The following is a 16,601-nucleotide window of genomic DNA, read 5'->3' as shown; positions in this document are numbered from 1 at the left end:
CATATGTGTGTGTGTGTGTGTGTGTGTGTGTGTGTGTGTGTGTAAATTACAGCAAAAATTACAGAGTATGGCGACCTAAACGCAAGGCCAAAGTTTTTCTGGAACTATTTCCATAAAAGGGGAATTCTTTCTTTTCATAAGGAAAAAAATATTTTAAAATACAGTTCATGTTCCCATATATTATAAATTCTACATGCTCAATAAACATTAGCATTTGATAAATATCTTCATTCAAACATTTTAAGTCATTTGGTGGTCTTGATCACATTAGACAAGGAAGTGAGGAAAAGACAAGCAGAAGATATATAATACCGAACAACTCGGAAAAGTTCTCAGCAAAAACCCAACGCTTCTGTCTACCTTCCAGTTTCTGGCTAAACAATCTTGAAAGTGAAAGTCCCTCAGTCGTGTTCGACTCTTTGTGGCCCCATGGACTATACAGTCCATGGAATTCTCCAGGCCAGAATACTGGAGTGGGTAGCCTTTCTCTTCTTAAGAAAATTTCCCAACCCAGGGATCCAACCCAGGTCTCCCACACTACAGGCAGATTCTTTACCAGCTGAGCCACCAGGGAAGCCCAAACAATCTTAAGATGACAAAACATTAGTAAGTGAAGGCACAGAGATTTTGCAAGGAAAGCAGAAGGAACATGAGTCTCTCAACCAAGATGAAAATCCTCACATTCATTTAAAAAAAACTTTTCCTTGGAAATGCTTTCACATGACCTCACTGACTGAGCATCACTTGTGCTCCTATAACAGGCTGCATATGCTTATAGATGTTTGATACACAGCAATAAACAAAGTTCCCTATCTCCACAAGGCTTTGACTTTTTTACCTTAAAATTAATATTTAATGTTTTAGATAATACTTCAACTAAAATATGTTTAAATTATGTTTAAAATGTCAAAGGACCAACAGTAGGAAATATGTTTCCATATATAGGTTATAATTCTGAAGGGAACACAATTCAATGAGCCTGTATATATTTACTGGCATTCATGCATCTTCTCTGTGCAAACCGAAGTATCACTTGGAGTTCTTACATATGAATAGTGAGAGAAATTCTGAGAAGTACAAGAAATTAATGGACAAGTACACTGATGACTTCCAGTCTGTGGAAGGAAAAGGAATAAGACTTTTAGAAAGTTTAAACTATTTTAAATTATTTCAACTAAAATTTCACTTCAGTCATCAAATATTAACTCAAAGTTAAAATGTCAGCATCTTTCCAAAAGTATCTTTCACTACCATCTCATGAACAAGTTGCTTCTAACTTTCCACCTTAGTTCTTTCATAGTTCTTGGGTTGTTTCACTGTGTGTGAAGATACTTAGGTAAGATCCAGTTAATACAATCCAGTATCCAAATGTGTTAAAATGAATTTCAATGAAAATGAGACACTTGAGCAAAGTGTTCTCAGTAAGAATTTAAGGTTTCAGATATTTAATCCCTTTCATGGATCACTTCCTTGTCGTGGCGAAGGGGCTTGCATAACTCAATGAAGCTATGAGCTATGCCATGCAGGGCCACCCAAGACAGACACATCACAGCTGAGAGTTCTGACAAAATGTGATCCACTGGAGAAGGGACTGGCAAACCACCCCAGTATACCTGCCATGAGAACCTTCATGAACTATTTAAAAAGGTCAAAAAGATATGACACCAAAAGATGAGTCCCCCAGGTCTAAGGTGTCCAATATGCTACTGGGGAAGAGTGGAGGAGAAATACTAATAGAATGAATAAAGTGGCTGGGCTAAAGTGGATACAATGCTCAGTTGTGGATGTGTCTGGTTGACAAAAGTAAAACCCGGTGCTGCAAAGAACAGTACTGCATAGGGACCTGAAACATTAGGTCCATGAATTAAGGTGAGTTGTGAGTGATCAAGCAGGAGATGGTAAGAATAAACAATGACGTCCTAGGAATCAGTAAACTAAAATGGATGGGAATGGACGAATTTAATTCAGATGATCATTATATTTACTACCGTGGGCAAGAATCCCATAGAAGAATCAGAGTAACCCTCATAATCAACAAACGAGTCTGAAATGTAGTACTTGGGTGCAACCTCAAAAATGATAGAATGATCTCGGTTCGTTTCCAAGGCAAGCCATTCAACCTCACAGTAATTCAAGTCTATGCTTATTCCACTGATGCCGAAGAAGCTGAAACTGATCAGTTCCACGAAGACCTAGAAGACCCCCTAGAACTAACACCTAAAAAAGATATTCTATGCATCAATGGGAATTGGAATGCAAAAGTAGGAAGTCAAGATATACCTGGAGTAATAGGCAAGTTTGGCCTTAGAGAACAAAAAATAAAGAGGGGCAAACAAAGGCTAACTGAATTCTGCATTAGTCATAGCAAATACTCTGTTTCAACAACACAAGAGACAACTTGACACATGGACATCACCAAATGGTCAATACCGAAATCAAACTGATTCCATTCTTTGTAGTCAAATATGGAGAAGCTGTATATAGTCAGCAAAAACAAGCCCTGGAGCTGACTGTGGCTTAGATCATGATAGCAAAATTTAGGTTTAAACTAAAGAAAACTGGGAAAAACACTAAGCCAGCAGGTATGACTTAAATCCTGTGTGAATTCACAGTAGAGGCAACAAGTATATTCAAAGGATTAGATCTATATGACAGAGTGTCTGAAGAACTATGGACAGAGGTCCATAGTACTGTACAGGGGGTGGCGAACAAAGCCATCCCAAAGAGAAAGAAAAGCAAGAAGGCAAAGCGGTTAGTTGAGGAGGCTTTACAAATAGCAGGAGAACAAAGAGAAGGGAAAAATGAGAGAGGGAAAGGTACATCCAATTAAAAGCACCAATCAAAGAACAGTCAGAAGAGACAAGAAGGCCTTCTTCAATGAACAGTGTTTAATAACGGAGGAAAACAACAAAGGAGATAAGGCTAGAGATCTCTTTAGGAAAACTGGAAACATCAAGGGAGCATTCTGCCCAAAGATGGGCACAATAAAGGATAAAAGTGGTAGGTACCTAGTAGACGCCGAAGAGGTCAAGAAGAGATGGAAAAAATACACAGAAGAACTGTATAAAAAAGATCTTAATGAACTGGATTACTACGATGGTGTGGTGAGTCACCCAGAGCTAGACATCCTGGAGTGTGAAGTCAAGTGGGCCTTAAGAAGCACTGCTGTTAATAAAGCTGGTGAATGTGATGAAACTCCACAGAACTATCCAGATCCCGAGAGGAGGACAGGACTTCCCTGATGGCTCAGATGGTAAAGTGTCTGCCTACAATGCAGGAGACCACCTGGAGAAGGAAATGGCAACCCACTCCACTTTTCCATTTTCCATGGAAAATCCCATGGATGGAGGAGCCTGGTAGGCTACATACAGTCCATGGGGCCGCAAAGGGTTGGACACGACTGAGTGACTTCACTTCAATGGAGGATGCCATCAATGTTTTGCATTATGTCAGCAAATCTGGAAGACCCAGCAGTGGCCACTGGACTGGAAAAGGCCAATCCTCACCCCAATTCCCAAGAAGGCAATACCAAAGAGTGTGCCAACCATCAGACAACTGCATTTATCTCCCATACTAGTAAGAGCATGCTTAACATCTCGCAGGCTAGGCTTCAGCATCATGCGAACCAAAAACTTCCAAACGTCCCAGCTGCGCTTAGAAAAGGAAGAACTAGAAACCAAATTGCCAACATTCACTGGATTACAGAGAAAGCAAGGGAATTTCAGAAAAACATCTATCTCTGTTTCAACAACTATGCTAAAGCCTTTGGCTCTATGAATCATGACAAACTGTGGAAAGATCTTAGAGCGACGGGTATACCAGACCATCTCACTGTATCGTGAGAAATCTGTACACAAGTCAAAAAGCAACAGTTAGAACCCTGTATGGAACAACTGATTGGTTCAGGATTGAGAAAGGAGTATGACAGGGCTGTCTGCTGTCACCTTGTTTGTTTAACCTGAGAAATGCAGGGTGGGATGAGTTACAAGCAGGAATCAAGATAGGAGGGAGAAACATCAACAACCTCAGATATATGGATGATACCATTCTAAATGGCAGAAAGCAAAGAGGAACTAAAGAGCCTCTTGATGAGGTTGAAGGAGGAGAGTGAAAGAGCTGGCTTAAGACTAAATATTAAAAAAATTAAGATCATAGCATCCACACCCGTTACTGCATAGCAAATAGAAGGGGGAAAGGTGGAAGTAGTGACGCATTTCCTCTTCCTAGGCTTCAAAATCACTGCGGATGGTGACTGCAGCCATGAAATCAGTAGATGATTGCTTCTGGGCAGGAAAGAAATGACAAACCTAGACAGTGTGCTGAAAACCAGAGACATTACTCTGCCAACAAAAGTCTGTATAGTCAAGGCTATGGTCTTCCCAGTGGTCACGTATGGTTGTGAGAGCTGGACTGTAAAGGAGGCAGAATGCCAAAGAATAGATGCCTTTGAACTGTGGTGCTGGGGAAGACTCCTAAGAGTCCCCTGGACAGGAAGGAGATCAAACCAGTCAATCTTAAGGGAGATCAACCCTAAATATTCACTGGAAGGACTGATGCTGAAGCTAAAGTTCCAGTATTTTGGTCATTTGATATAAACAGCCGATTCATTGGAAGAGTTCCTGATTCTGGGAAAGATGGAGGGCAGAAGGAGCAGAAGGCGTCAGAGGATGAGACGGTTGGACAGCATCACCGATGCAATAAACATGAACTTGTGCAAACTCTGGGAGATGGTGAGGGATGGGAGGCCTAGTGTGCTGCAGTTCACGGGGTCGCAGAGTTGGACATGACTGGTCAACTGAACAACAACTGCACTCAACACAGTTAACCTTCCTCAAGAAGTATTGCTTATGTCTAACAACAAACATAAAGAGAAGACTTGAACACAAGGAAAAGACTATCGCTTTCAGGGATAAACTAATTAAGCTAAAGGAAATCTTGAAGAAACAGCTAAGAGATAGCATGGAGCACTGTTAAACCATGACCTTGGGACTCAGACCATTCCTGCATTTCTTCTCAATCACTCTACAAGGCGAGGTACTTAAGCTGCCTGACCTTTTCATTTTCTTACTTATAAAAGGGGGAACATTATCCGTTAGACAGAAATATGGAAAGAATTAGAAATAATGTATGAAGAACTCACAGTACAATGTCGAGCTGACAAGAAGCTCAAACTAAATGGTAAAATGAACTAAGTCAGAAGACTTGTATTGATACTGACTTAATAAACATAACTTCACTAAGTCACTTATTAAATTTCTCTGGGTTTCATTTCTCCCATCTATAATATGAATGGGATCTACCTGATAAACTCTGATTCTTTTAATGAATACTAATATATATTTTTAAAACATATAGCTGTAAGAATGATTTTATTTTCAAAAATAGCATTTCTGGTCTCAGCCAGTGAAGTTAAAACAGTTAAACATCCCAGAATCCAGAATCAAAAAATGATAGGCAATCTTACAAAAATTTATGCCAAATATTATGACAATAAAAAAAAAAAAACAACGAATCAAATTTCATGCTCAAGGATAGACCTCGGCAGCCTCACTTGTCTTACCACAGAACGTGTGTATCTCTTGCCTAAAAAACATACTGGGCCTCATCAGCAGGAGGCAGCAGAGATCCTCGTTGCCATCTGCTCCATCATGAGACCCCAGGTCAAGGAACCACAGATGGGCCAGGAACAGGCTGCATCCCACTCCAGGGAGGCGGCTCACACCCCAGGGCCAGGGGCCGAGCCTCTCCGTGAGGCAGCAGTAGTGCAGACCCGCAGGCCGAGCTCTGGGCTGGGAGCCAGATTTCAGTTCTGGTTCAGAAACTGACTAGCTATGGCTCAGATCAAGTCTCTTCCCTCCCCTGACCTCAAATTCAGCCGTAAAATAAGGCACTTGGTTAGGACAGTCTCTAATATTTCTGTCTAGGCACCTATGAACCATGTGAAGGACCATTTATTACTGGTGTTAACAACATACACTAGCTCCTTTCCACCTCGGTGTGCTAGAAATCGGTCCTGTCACATACAGAAAGGGAGGAGTAAGTTGGGAATAACATGGAGGTTTCACCTGAAGGTATCTCCCAGGGCCTGCTCACCACCCACAGAAAGCTTCCTCCCAAATTCTAAACTGCACAGAGAAACAGAACAAGAGCAATTTTGCACATTTTCTTCTGATCTGGTCACAACATGGGTGCCTTTCTTCTGCCACACCACAACAAAGGACGCTGGGCAAGGAGAGGGGGTGACCTCTGATGATGTGGGCAAGGCCTCGTAACCAGCACCAGGGAGACCCGACCAGCAGCAGAGGGGCTGGCCGTACAGGGGAGCGCTGAGGGCAACAGCACCACGCGGGGACACTGGTCCTTGTGGACATGAAGGGAAACAGCAGAGGGCGTTCCTCAAGCCTGAGGCTTCGCTCCTGGGAAAGCTAAAGCTCCCAGAGGATCTCCCTTCCTCACCAGGACAGAGGACAGACAAGAGGTAAATGCTGCAAGCTGCTCCGACAAGCACATGCTAGACTGAATGAGAAGTGTGGGAAACACATGCCACAATCACCAAGGATGAGGGCCACGGACACTTTCCTCATCCGCTCTGTCCTGAAATCTCCCTCTGCTCCTTGTTCTTTCCAACTCTGACCAGCGAAAATTAATACAAAAGTTAAGTAGCTGTACTTCACTTCTGAATACAGTCAGGTCAAAAGATAAAACACTGCCTAGCACTGCAGCAGCGCAGAGGCATGAGCTGGGGAAGGGGCTAGAGTCCCTTGAAGAGAGCAGCTTCCCCGAATTTCTGACTTGCATACCCAGCACTCTGAGGAGGAGAATTCAGGTTAGTAGAGAATCATATGTACTACCACATGGGCAAATCCAAGAGCATAAAAACGCTTACCAATCAATTTTCTATTCTAAAAATTGAACAATATTGGCTTGATCATAATGAATTCATTGGTAACTAGGACCAGTGAGATCATTTAAATGGTAAATAATAAGTGTTGACAAATTCATGGTAACAGCCTGCTGGGTGGGGACCTGATTTCTTCATTTTGTCTGCAAAGTCAGCCGCCCCACAGAAGGTGGGTTTGAAAGAGCAAGGCATTTGGAAAGTCCCTTAGCTTACACACTGCAGTACATATCACCAATTAAGTAATGTACTTTAAAATGATCTAATTGCTAGTTGCACTATTAATGTAAAAGTAAACCATCACCAGAAACATGAATGCACACTTTTCACAAGACATGCTATAATGTAAAATGCTTCCGAATCTTCCTGTGTAGACATTCCATACCAACACTAGCCCGCAGTCAGGAGCATAGACTCTGGATCACACCATCCGGATTCCAGCCTTGATTCCCACAGTAACTGTGGAACCTGGAGAAGCTTTTACCACCTCCAGAGTGGCGGTAATAACACCGCTAGCCTCCTACTAAGGCTGTGGTAAGGACTAGACAGCATAACACAAAGACAGCACTTAAAACAGGGAGTGCCTGCAAGAGCATAATCCATGTTTGTGATAATCATGATAACAGAAAGAGTAATGATGATTCAAAAATCCCAGGCTACATGTTGTACCTGTGTATCATAGCAAAGTCACCGTGCCCTTACCAAGCCTCATTTAATGGTAAGCTGCCGCTTATTCACAAGGTTTTTGTTAAGGGCAATGAATTAAACCATAAAGTTTTAAAAAGTGAAATATCAGCTACCCTTTCGATTACATAGGAAAGTAAAAGCCATGTTTAAAGAACAGCAACAGCATTTAGAACCCCATCACCTGTGGTATACCTTCAATGCACCACAAATAACAAACACTGCCATCACAGCACCATTTCTTCTTTCAGCTTTAGAAATAAAAGCTAAACATAAAATTGACTTCAATAAAGATGATTTTAAAAGAAAAATAAATGAAAGCTGGGGGTGGGGGGGAATAGACCCACACCTGAGCTCAGAGAAGCAGCCTGGAGGGAGGCAAGGGAGTGTTCTCACCATCATCACCAGAGGATGGCCCCTCCCGACCCTGCACAAGGTCACCAGGACTAAATGAGGACAGCTAAAAAACGATCAAAGGATTGGTAATAGTGTATGGGAAACCCTGGAAAAGCAAGTGATTCAATTATGCTGGTACATTTCAAAACTAAGTGGGAACGTTTATCTACAGGCCCATCAGATCACAGAAAGGTCAGCCACTTAGTACAGTAAGAGGAACATACATTTCTTATTTAAGAAAAGATAACCTCTCATTCCTGACTGCCTACAACATGAAGGAAGCTACGAAGAGATGTGAAACCCATAACACGTGGTCGGGGTCACAGGGTGCTCACAATGCAGCCGGGCAGACAGAGCAGCTACCCTGTGCCGGTCACTAGGCCGAAAACTTTACAGGCAATCCCTCCAAACTCATCTCCACAAGAAAGCCACAAATTATGTATTATCATCCTGATGTGACTAATGAGGATGTGACTAATACTGGAATGGGTTGCCACTCCCTTCTCCAGGGGATCTTCTCGACCCAGGGGTCGAACTCAGGTCTCCTGCACTGCAAGCAGACTCTTACCGTCTGAGCCACCTGGGAAGCCCCAGCACTATCCAGTCCAAACAAGGACTTCAGTTCAGTTCAGTTCAGTTCAGTCTCTCAGTCGTGTCCGACTCTTTGTGACCCCATGAATCGCAGCACGCCAGGCCTCTCCATCCATCACCAACTCCCGGAGTTTACTCATACCCATGTCCATTGAGTCGGTGATGCCGTCCAACCATCTCATCCTCTGTTGTCCCCTTCTCCTCCTGCCCCCAATCCCTCCCAGCATCAGGGCTTTGTCCAATGAGTCAACTCTTTGCATGAGGTGGCCAAAGTACTGGAGTTTCAGCTTCAGCATCAGTCCTTCCAATGAACACCCAGGACTGATCTCCTTTAGGATGGACTGGCTGGATCTCCTTGCAGTCCAAGGGACTCTCAAGAGTCTTCTCCAACATGATAGTTCAAAAGCATCAATTTTTCAGCACTCAGCTTTCTTTACAGTCCAACTCTCACATCCATACATGACCACTGGAAAAACCATAGCCTTGACCAGACCTTTGTTGGCAAAGTAATGTCTCTGCTTTTTAATATGCTCTCTAGGTTGGTCATCACTTTCCTTCCAAGGAGTAAGCATCTTTTAATTTCATGGCTGCAGTCACCATCTGCAGTGATTTTACCAAATTCAGACTTAAATTCCTCATTGCCAAATTCAGGCTTAAACTGAAGAAAGGGAAAAACCACTAGACCATTCAGTATGATCTAAATCAAATCCCTTATGACTATACAGTGGAAGTGAGAAATAGATTTAAGGGACTAGATCTGATAGACAGAGAGCCTGATGAACTATGCATGGAGGTTCGTGACACTGTACAGGAGACAGGGATCAAGACCATCCCCATGGAAAAGAAATGTAAAAAGGCAAAATGGCTGTCTGAGGAGGCCTTACAAACAGCTGTGAAAAGAAGAGAAGCGAAAAGCAAAGGAGAAAAGGAAGGATATTCCCATTTGAATGCAGAGTTCCAAAGAATAGCCAGGAGAGATAAGAAAGTCTTCCTCCGTGATCAATGCAAAGAAATAGAGGAAAACACAGAATGGGAAAGACTAGAGATCTCTTCAAGAAAATTAGAGATATCAAGGGAATATTTCATGCAAAGATGGGTTCGATAAAGGACAGAAATGGTATGGACCTAACAGAAGCAGAAGATATTAAGAAGAGGTGGCAAGAATACACAGAAGAATTGTACAAAAAAGATCTTCAAGACCCAGATAATCACAATGGTGTGATCACTCACCTAGAGCCAGACATCCTGGAATGTGAAGTCAAGTGGGCCTTAGAAAGCATCACTACGAACAAAGCTAGTGGAGGTGATGGAATTCCAGTTGAGCTCTTTCAAATCGTGAAAGATAAAGCCGTGAAAGTGCTGCACTCAATATGCCAGCAAATTTAGAAAACTCAGCGGTGGCCACAGGACTGGAAAAGGTCAGTTTTCATTCCAATCCCTAAGAAAAGCAATCCCAAAGAATGCTCAAACTACCACACAATTGCACGCATCTCACACGCCAGTAAAGTAATGCTCAAAATTATCCAAGCCAGGCTTCAGCAATACGTGAACCATGAACTTCCAGATGTTCAAGCTGGTTTTAGAAAAGGCAGAGGAACCAGAGATCAAATTGCCAACATCTGCTAGATTATCAAAAAAGCAAGAGAGTTCCAGAAAAACATCAATTTCTGCTTTATTGACTATGCCAAAGCCTTTGACTGTGTGGATCACAAAAGCTGTGGAAAATTCTGAAGGAGATGGGAATACCAGACCACCTGACCTGCCTTTTGAGAAACCTGTATGCAGGTCAGGAAGCAACAGTTAGAACTGGACACGGAACAATAGACTGGTTCCAAATCGGAAAAGGAGTACGTCGAGGCTGTATATTGTCACCCTGCTTATTTAACTTCTATGCAGAGTACATCATGAGAAACGCTGGGCTGGAAGAAGCACAAGCTGGAATTAAGATTGCCAGGAGAAATATCAATAACCTCAGATATGCAGATGACACCACCCTTATGGCAGAAAGTGAATAAGAACTAAGAAGCCTCTTGATGAAAGTGAAAGAGGAGAGTGAAAAAGTTGGCTTAAAGCTCAACATTCAGAAAACTAAGATCATGGCATCTGGTCCCATCACTTCATGGGAAATAGATGGGGAGACAGTGGAAACAGTGTCAGACTTTATTTTTTGGGGTTCCAAAATCACTGCAGATGGTGACTGCAGCCATGAAATTAAAAAAAGGACTATCCAGTCCAAAACATCAATAGTGCCAGGGGTGAGAAACATTAGCTTACATTATAAGGCTCTGCAATCATTAGAAAGAACCAAGTGCAGGCTTCAGCCATCCTTCCCTGGGGAGGGAAGAAATACCACTCTTAATGGGCAAGTATGGGAAGCCTTGTCATAGAAGTGGAATTTTGGTTGCGTCTTTATAAACATGGTAGAAAAGAAAGAACGGTTATTTTCTACAGCCTAGGACAAAAGAAATGAATCAAAGATGTGGTGCTTAAAAAAATGGCAAAGTAAGCACTTTCTCTAAATAACCTAGAGAAAAGTAGTAAAAAATGATGTACAAAAAATCCTGGTAAAGCAGCGTGTGTTTATAAATGCTTGGGACATCTCTGAATATTCATAAAATAACCCTAATTTGGGTGATTCTAGAAAGGAAACTGTGTACCGGAAGGACACTAACAAATCTCTATTTAAAAAATGATTAATTAATTAATCAATAAGGAAAGATTTACCTGCCAGGGAATAAAAGCTGATTCAGGGTTTGTAAGGGAAACATGGACTTTCATTAGATGGTAGAAGACCTTAAATAGGTTCATAAGAAGAGCCATGATTTAACGTTTATTGGACATGAGCTATGTACAAGTCCAAAGATATTATTTGTTGCTTGGAAAAATGGTAAACACATACACTCCAAACCCACACTACCTGGGTTTGAATTCCTGCTCCACCACATACACTGGTTGTTTCTTGACTAAGGCTAAACTACTTAACTGTAGTTCCACTTCCGTTAAAAAAAAGAAAAAAAGAAAAGAAAAAGTACACAAAAAACCTATATCATAGGCTTATTATGAGGATTCAATGCATTAAAATTTATAAAGTACTTAAAATTATACTTTGCACATAGTAAGCACTGAACAAATATTCATAATTATTATAGCAATATTCCTTTATACCATAACAATAATAATGAAGGTACCATTATTATTCTCATCTTATTCATAATGAAACTATGACTTAAAAAGATTATGTAACTTGGCCAAAGTTCTTTAGCTGGAGTAGCGTATACAGTTGTCCCTCAGAATCTCAGAATTTGGTTCCAGGACATCCACCCTCCCCTGTGGATGCCAAGAGCCCCAGATGCTCAAGTCCCTTATAATGAAAGGGCAGTAGTATTTGCATGTAATCTACACACACCCTCCCACATACTTTACATCATCTCTAGATTACTTACAGTATTTTACACAATGTAAATACTACATAAATAGTTGTAAATAAAATGTAAATGTTATGTAATAGTTGTCTGCATAGCAAATTCAAATTTGTTTTTTGGGACATTCTCAAATTTTTCTCCTGAATGTTTACAATCCATGGTTGGTGGAATCCATGGATTCAGAACCTGAGGACACACAGAACTATACTTGACACCAACACCCAAGTTCTACATCACTATATACATTGCTTCACGGAAGTCAACAATATTGATCTTCCAGAACACGCAACAGAATGCCACTAAAGGTTTCTACATAAGGATATGAATTATTAAAGCAAAATTTTACTGAGGAAAATAACTGTCAACAGAATAAACTGAAGTGAAAAGGTGAGGTGATAAGGACCACTAAGAAAGGTGGTGCTGGAAACAAAAGGAATACCACGAGAAACATACATGGCCAGAAGGGATCAGTGGCTAGGTGACCAGGGGAGAGGGTTGGGTGCAACAGCGATAAGTGAAACACTGTTAGCTGCACTGGACTTCAGAGGTGAAGGAGGCCGCACAGTGAGAGAATATTAGAAAGGTGGCCCACTCTGCTGTATCTTGCGGAGTAACAGAGCTGAGTGGGTCTATTAATAAAGGATCTTCCTGGTATTACCCAGGAATCAAAAGTACTGAACCCAGAGGATGACTCAAAGAGAATGAAAGGAAATTCAGGCAGAGAGATTATTGCCTGGGATATATAACAATGTACTACTTTGAGAGTTATAAGTTTAGAGGGGGGAAAAAAATCCAGATTTCATGGTATTTTTCTTAAAAGAAAATTAAAGACGGGATCAAATTAAAGCTTCTATTAACAATGCCTACAAGAACTAAGTGCAGACCACATAAAATCAAAATTTCATCTTGAAATTATTCTAGACCAATAAAATACTACATAAGTTCTTACTCTCTAAGGAGCAGTGTACATAAATTAAAGTGAGGATTGCATTCATGAAATCATTTGTTCAGTAAGTATGCATTAAAGTTTCAATACACTTTAAGAACATCTTATTTAGATTTAGGGACATTGTTATCAGCTAAGAATGGCAAGATTTTGGTTTTCCGTTCTGGAATACAAAATAAATATTGACGGTTCCTCTGCTAATTCACCTTCTCCCAACAATGCCAAGCTTAAGTTGTAGTGACACCTAAGGCAACAGTAGGGGATGACAGAACCTGTGTGATATACATTCAAGCTGTTATTTCTGAAATTATGAACTTTGTTAAAATATGTAAAACCTGTACTTCAATGTTCATAGCAGCACTACTTATAATAGCCAGGACATGGACACAACCTAGATACCCATCGATAGATGAATGGATGAAGATGTAGTACATAATTCAGCAATAAAAAGGAAGGTAACTAAGTCATTTGTAGTGATGTAGATGGACCTATAGTCTGTTATACACAGTGAAATAAGTCAGAAAGAGAAAGACAAATACTGTATATTAATGCATATATATGGAATCTATAAAAATGGTACTGATGAACTTATTTGCAGGGAAAGAACAGAGATGTAGATGTAGAGAATGGACTTGTGGACACAGTGGGGGATGTAGAGGGTGGGATGAATCAACAGAGTAGCACTGACATTATACACTGTATGTGTAAGATACCTAGTGGGAAGCTAGCTATATAGCCGTATAGCACAGGGAGCTCAGTTCGGGGCACTAAAATGACCTAGAGGGGTGGGAGAGAGGTTCAACAGGGAGGAGATATATGTATATGTAGAGCTGATTCTGGGTTGTTGTACAGCAGAATCTAATATAACATTGTAAGGCAATTATACTCCAATTTAAAGAACTATACACACATGCTTTCTTAACTTCATATTTAGAAATAAGAATTGTCATAAATAATAAGTTGTTTCTTACTGTGCATTTTCTTAATTTTAAATTTAACTACAAGAAAAATAAATGGGCATTTTCCTTTCATCAAGATAAAAAATATGTAAATCTTTCAATATTTCCAGGATTTATCAGAGATAAAGTAGAAAATTTACATTAGACAACAAATTTTTTCAAAATTTTAACTATATTCTTTTTTTTTTAAAGTTTAGATTTGAAACTAATAGTTACGTATACCAAAGCGACATTCGGGGATCAAAAAATTCCAATTAACATTTTCCCTTAACATGAATCGTCTTCTAAATCAAAGGAAAGTTATTGTTTTTTCACTTGAGATGTTAGGCATGTTAAAATAATGAGTTAAAATGCTACTATCTAAAACCTACAAGGGAACAGATATATTAAACAAAAGCTCCCCATGGGTCCATACTAGGCACACATGCATGCACACTACAGTGTGGGAGTGCAGTCCTCCCGGGAGGCCAGCGTAGCCCCTCTTCTCAAGTACCATCTACAATGTTAGAAGATAAGCTGCCAATCTGCAGTACAAAAAAGACAAAGGTAAATAAAGAGATGAACAACATACTGAATAAACAGAGTGACCCATACACAATTTCAAAAGCAATATCCAGGGTGCTTTTAACAAAACAAATTCAGCTTCAAATTTTTTTAAAAATTTAAAAACCTACACACATATGCCAACATGCAAATACCTCTACAACTGTCAGGAAGCTTCTTCTTCAGACACTCAGATCTTAAAATTCACAATTCCTTAACTGTGAATCATTCCCTGATTCTTTTCATATTTAAGAATTCTGGATCAAGGTCTATATTTCAGGTATAGAATCTTCAGGCAGATCTAGCTCAAGTTTTAGGCTCTGGGACCAAAAAAAGAGAACCAAACCACCTAGTCCTCTTCTCAAGTAAACCAAACAACCTCCTTGATATTACTTACACTGCAGAAATATCCACAGATATTATCCATTATATCAGAATAGGTAATCCAGAATAAGACATATCCACAACTTTCCCACCTTAGGCTCTCAGGACAATGAGTCAAAGACTGGTATGTTCTATGCAGAAAACTGAATCTGGGAAGCATTTCTAATCAGAAGGAGATCTTCCATATATGGATACTTCCATTTCTATAAATATCTGCTTAAGTATCATCACTCAAACAGACCCTAACTGAAGGGTCTTTTTCTTTTGTCAAGGCAAAACTACAAATATTCCCTATATAACTTAAACATTCCTTAGATTATCTTTCATTTACCCTTCATCCAAATACTAAGAAATAGCAAATAAAAACAACACATTACATGTTTATCTGTGTTATCTTCTAAGTGGAACATTTTGTAAATGCTATTGGATAAAACGATTTCTTATTTTACTGCATCATTTATGTGAAAAAAGAGTCAGATGCCAAAAGAAACGTGTGTTTGACATTTACATATTACTCTCTTCATAAGACAGAATAGCTTATCATTAGGCAAATATCAATATAAAATTGATTTAACAAGTTCATAGTGTTAAGCACTATAATATATGTATCTTTAAAACGGGAGATATGTGTCTGTGTATGTATTTTTTACTTTTATTTAAAACAAAACAAAACAGTAATTTGGGACTTCCCCATTAGTCCAGAGGTTAAGAATCTGCCTTCCAATGCAGGAAATGCCAGCTCAATGCCTGGTTGGGGAACTAAGATCCCACGTGCGTTGGGGCTATTTAAGCCTGGGTGCCTCAACTAAAACCCAACACAGCCAAAAAAAATAAATATTTTAAAACAAACAAACAAATAGTAATTTGTGTTGAAAGGCTGGCCAGTAGGTATTGGAGGATGGGGCCTGCAGTCATAAGTCTCTCACCTGTCTAATGATGCTCTTTACACAACGTACTGGGAGGCCTTGGTAGTTGGATTTTATGATCCACTTGAGGAGATGATGGCCAAGCACTTCGAAGACCATGCAGACATCTGGGACAGGGTTAAGGATCATTTCTGGAGGCAATTCCTGGAGTGACACAATTACTGAAAGCAGAATCACTGTGGCACTTGGCAAAAGAATTAGTTCTTTATAAAGTATAACATCAATACTATCAATAATACCAAAAGTGTGGAACCTCCCTGGTGGTCCAGTGGATAAGACTCCATGCTCCCAATTCAGGGGGCACAGGTTCGCTCCGTGGTCCAGGAACTGAGATCCCTCATGCCGCAACTAAGCCTGTGCACCAAAACTAGAGCCCGCAGATCACAACAAAGACCGAGTGCAGCCAAGATAAAAAATATAAAAAAGAAAAAAAATGGCTGCTTACTGTTTCTCACCTAAACAGAAAAATCTAACATTTACTAAGTATACTTACTATGTACCATATAGGATTTAATGTGTACTCATAACAATGGGGCTTTCCCTGGTGGCTCAGACGGTAAAGCATCTGCCTATAATGCGGGAGACCAGGGTTCGATCCCTCAGTCAGAAAGATTCCCTGGAGAAAGAAATGGCAACCCACTCCAGTACTCTTGCCTGGAAAATCCCATGGACAGAGGAGCCTGGTAGGCTACAGTCCATGGGGTTGCAAAGAGTCGGACACGACTGAGCAACTTCACTAACTAACTAACATAACAATGGGGGGGATGAGCAACTTCACTAACTAACTAACATAACAATGGGGGGAACGAGGCAAGTAAACCTCAGCGAGTCTAATACCCTTCCTTGCCTGAC

The 16,601-nt window shown here is 40.4% G+C and overlaps 1 protein-coding gene across 13 annotated transcripts in view; it reads right to left on the bottom strand.

Moving 5' to 3' along the window:
* SRPK2 (SRSF protein kinase 2) overlaps window positions 1-16,601 on the bottom strand; it is a 248,141-nt gene that overhangs the window by 27,500 nt on the left and 204,040 nt on the right. For all 13 annotated transcript variants that reach the window (XM_020907474.2, XM_070469462.1, XM_020907477.2 and 10 more), the window contains one exon: window positions 15,750-15,856. In XM_020907474.2, the coding sequence (XP_020763133.1) occupies window positions 15,750-15,856 (107 nt within the window). The remainder of the gene's footprint in view (window positions 1-15,749; window positions 15,857-16,601) is intronic.

The sequence above is a fragment of the Odocoileus virginianus genome, chromosome 1, assembly GCF_023699985.2.
Source record: "Odocoileus virginianus isolate 20LAN1187 ecotype Illinois chromosome 1, Ovbor_1.2, whole genome shotgun sequence".
In the NCBI taxonomy this organism is placed as follows: domain Eukaryota; kingdom Metazoa; phylum Chordata; class Mammalia; order Artiodactyla; family Cervidae; genus Odocoileus; species Odocoileus virginianus.
Note: the sequence above shows the minus strand (reverse complement) of the source record. Positions and strands in the feature narration are given on the sequence as shown.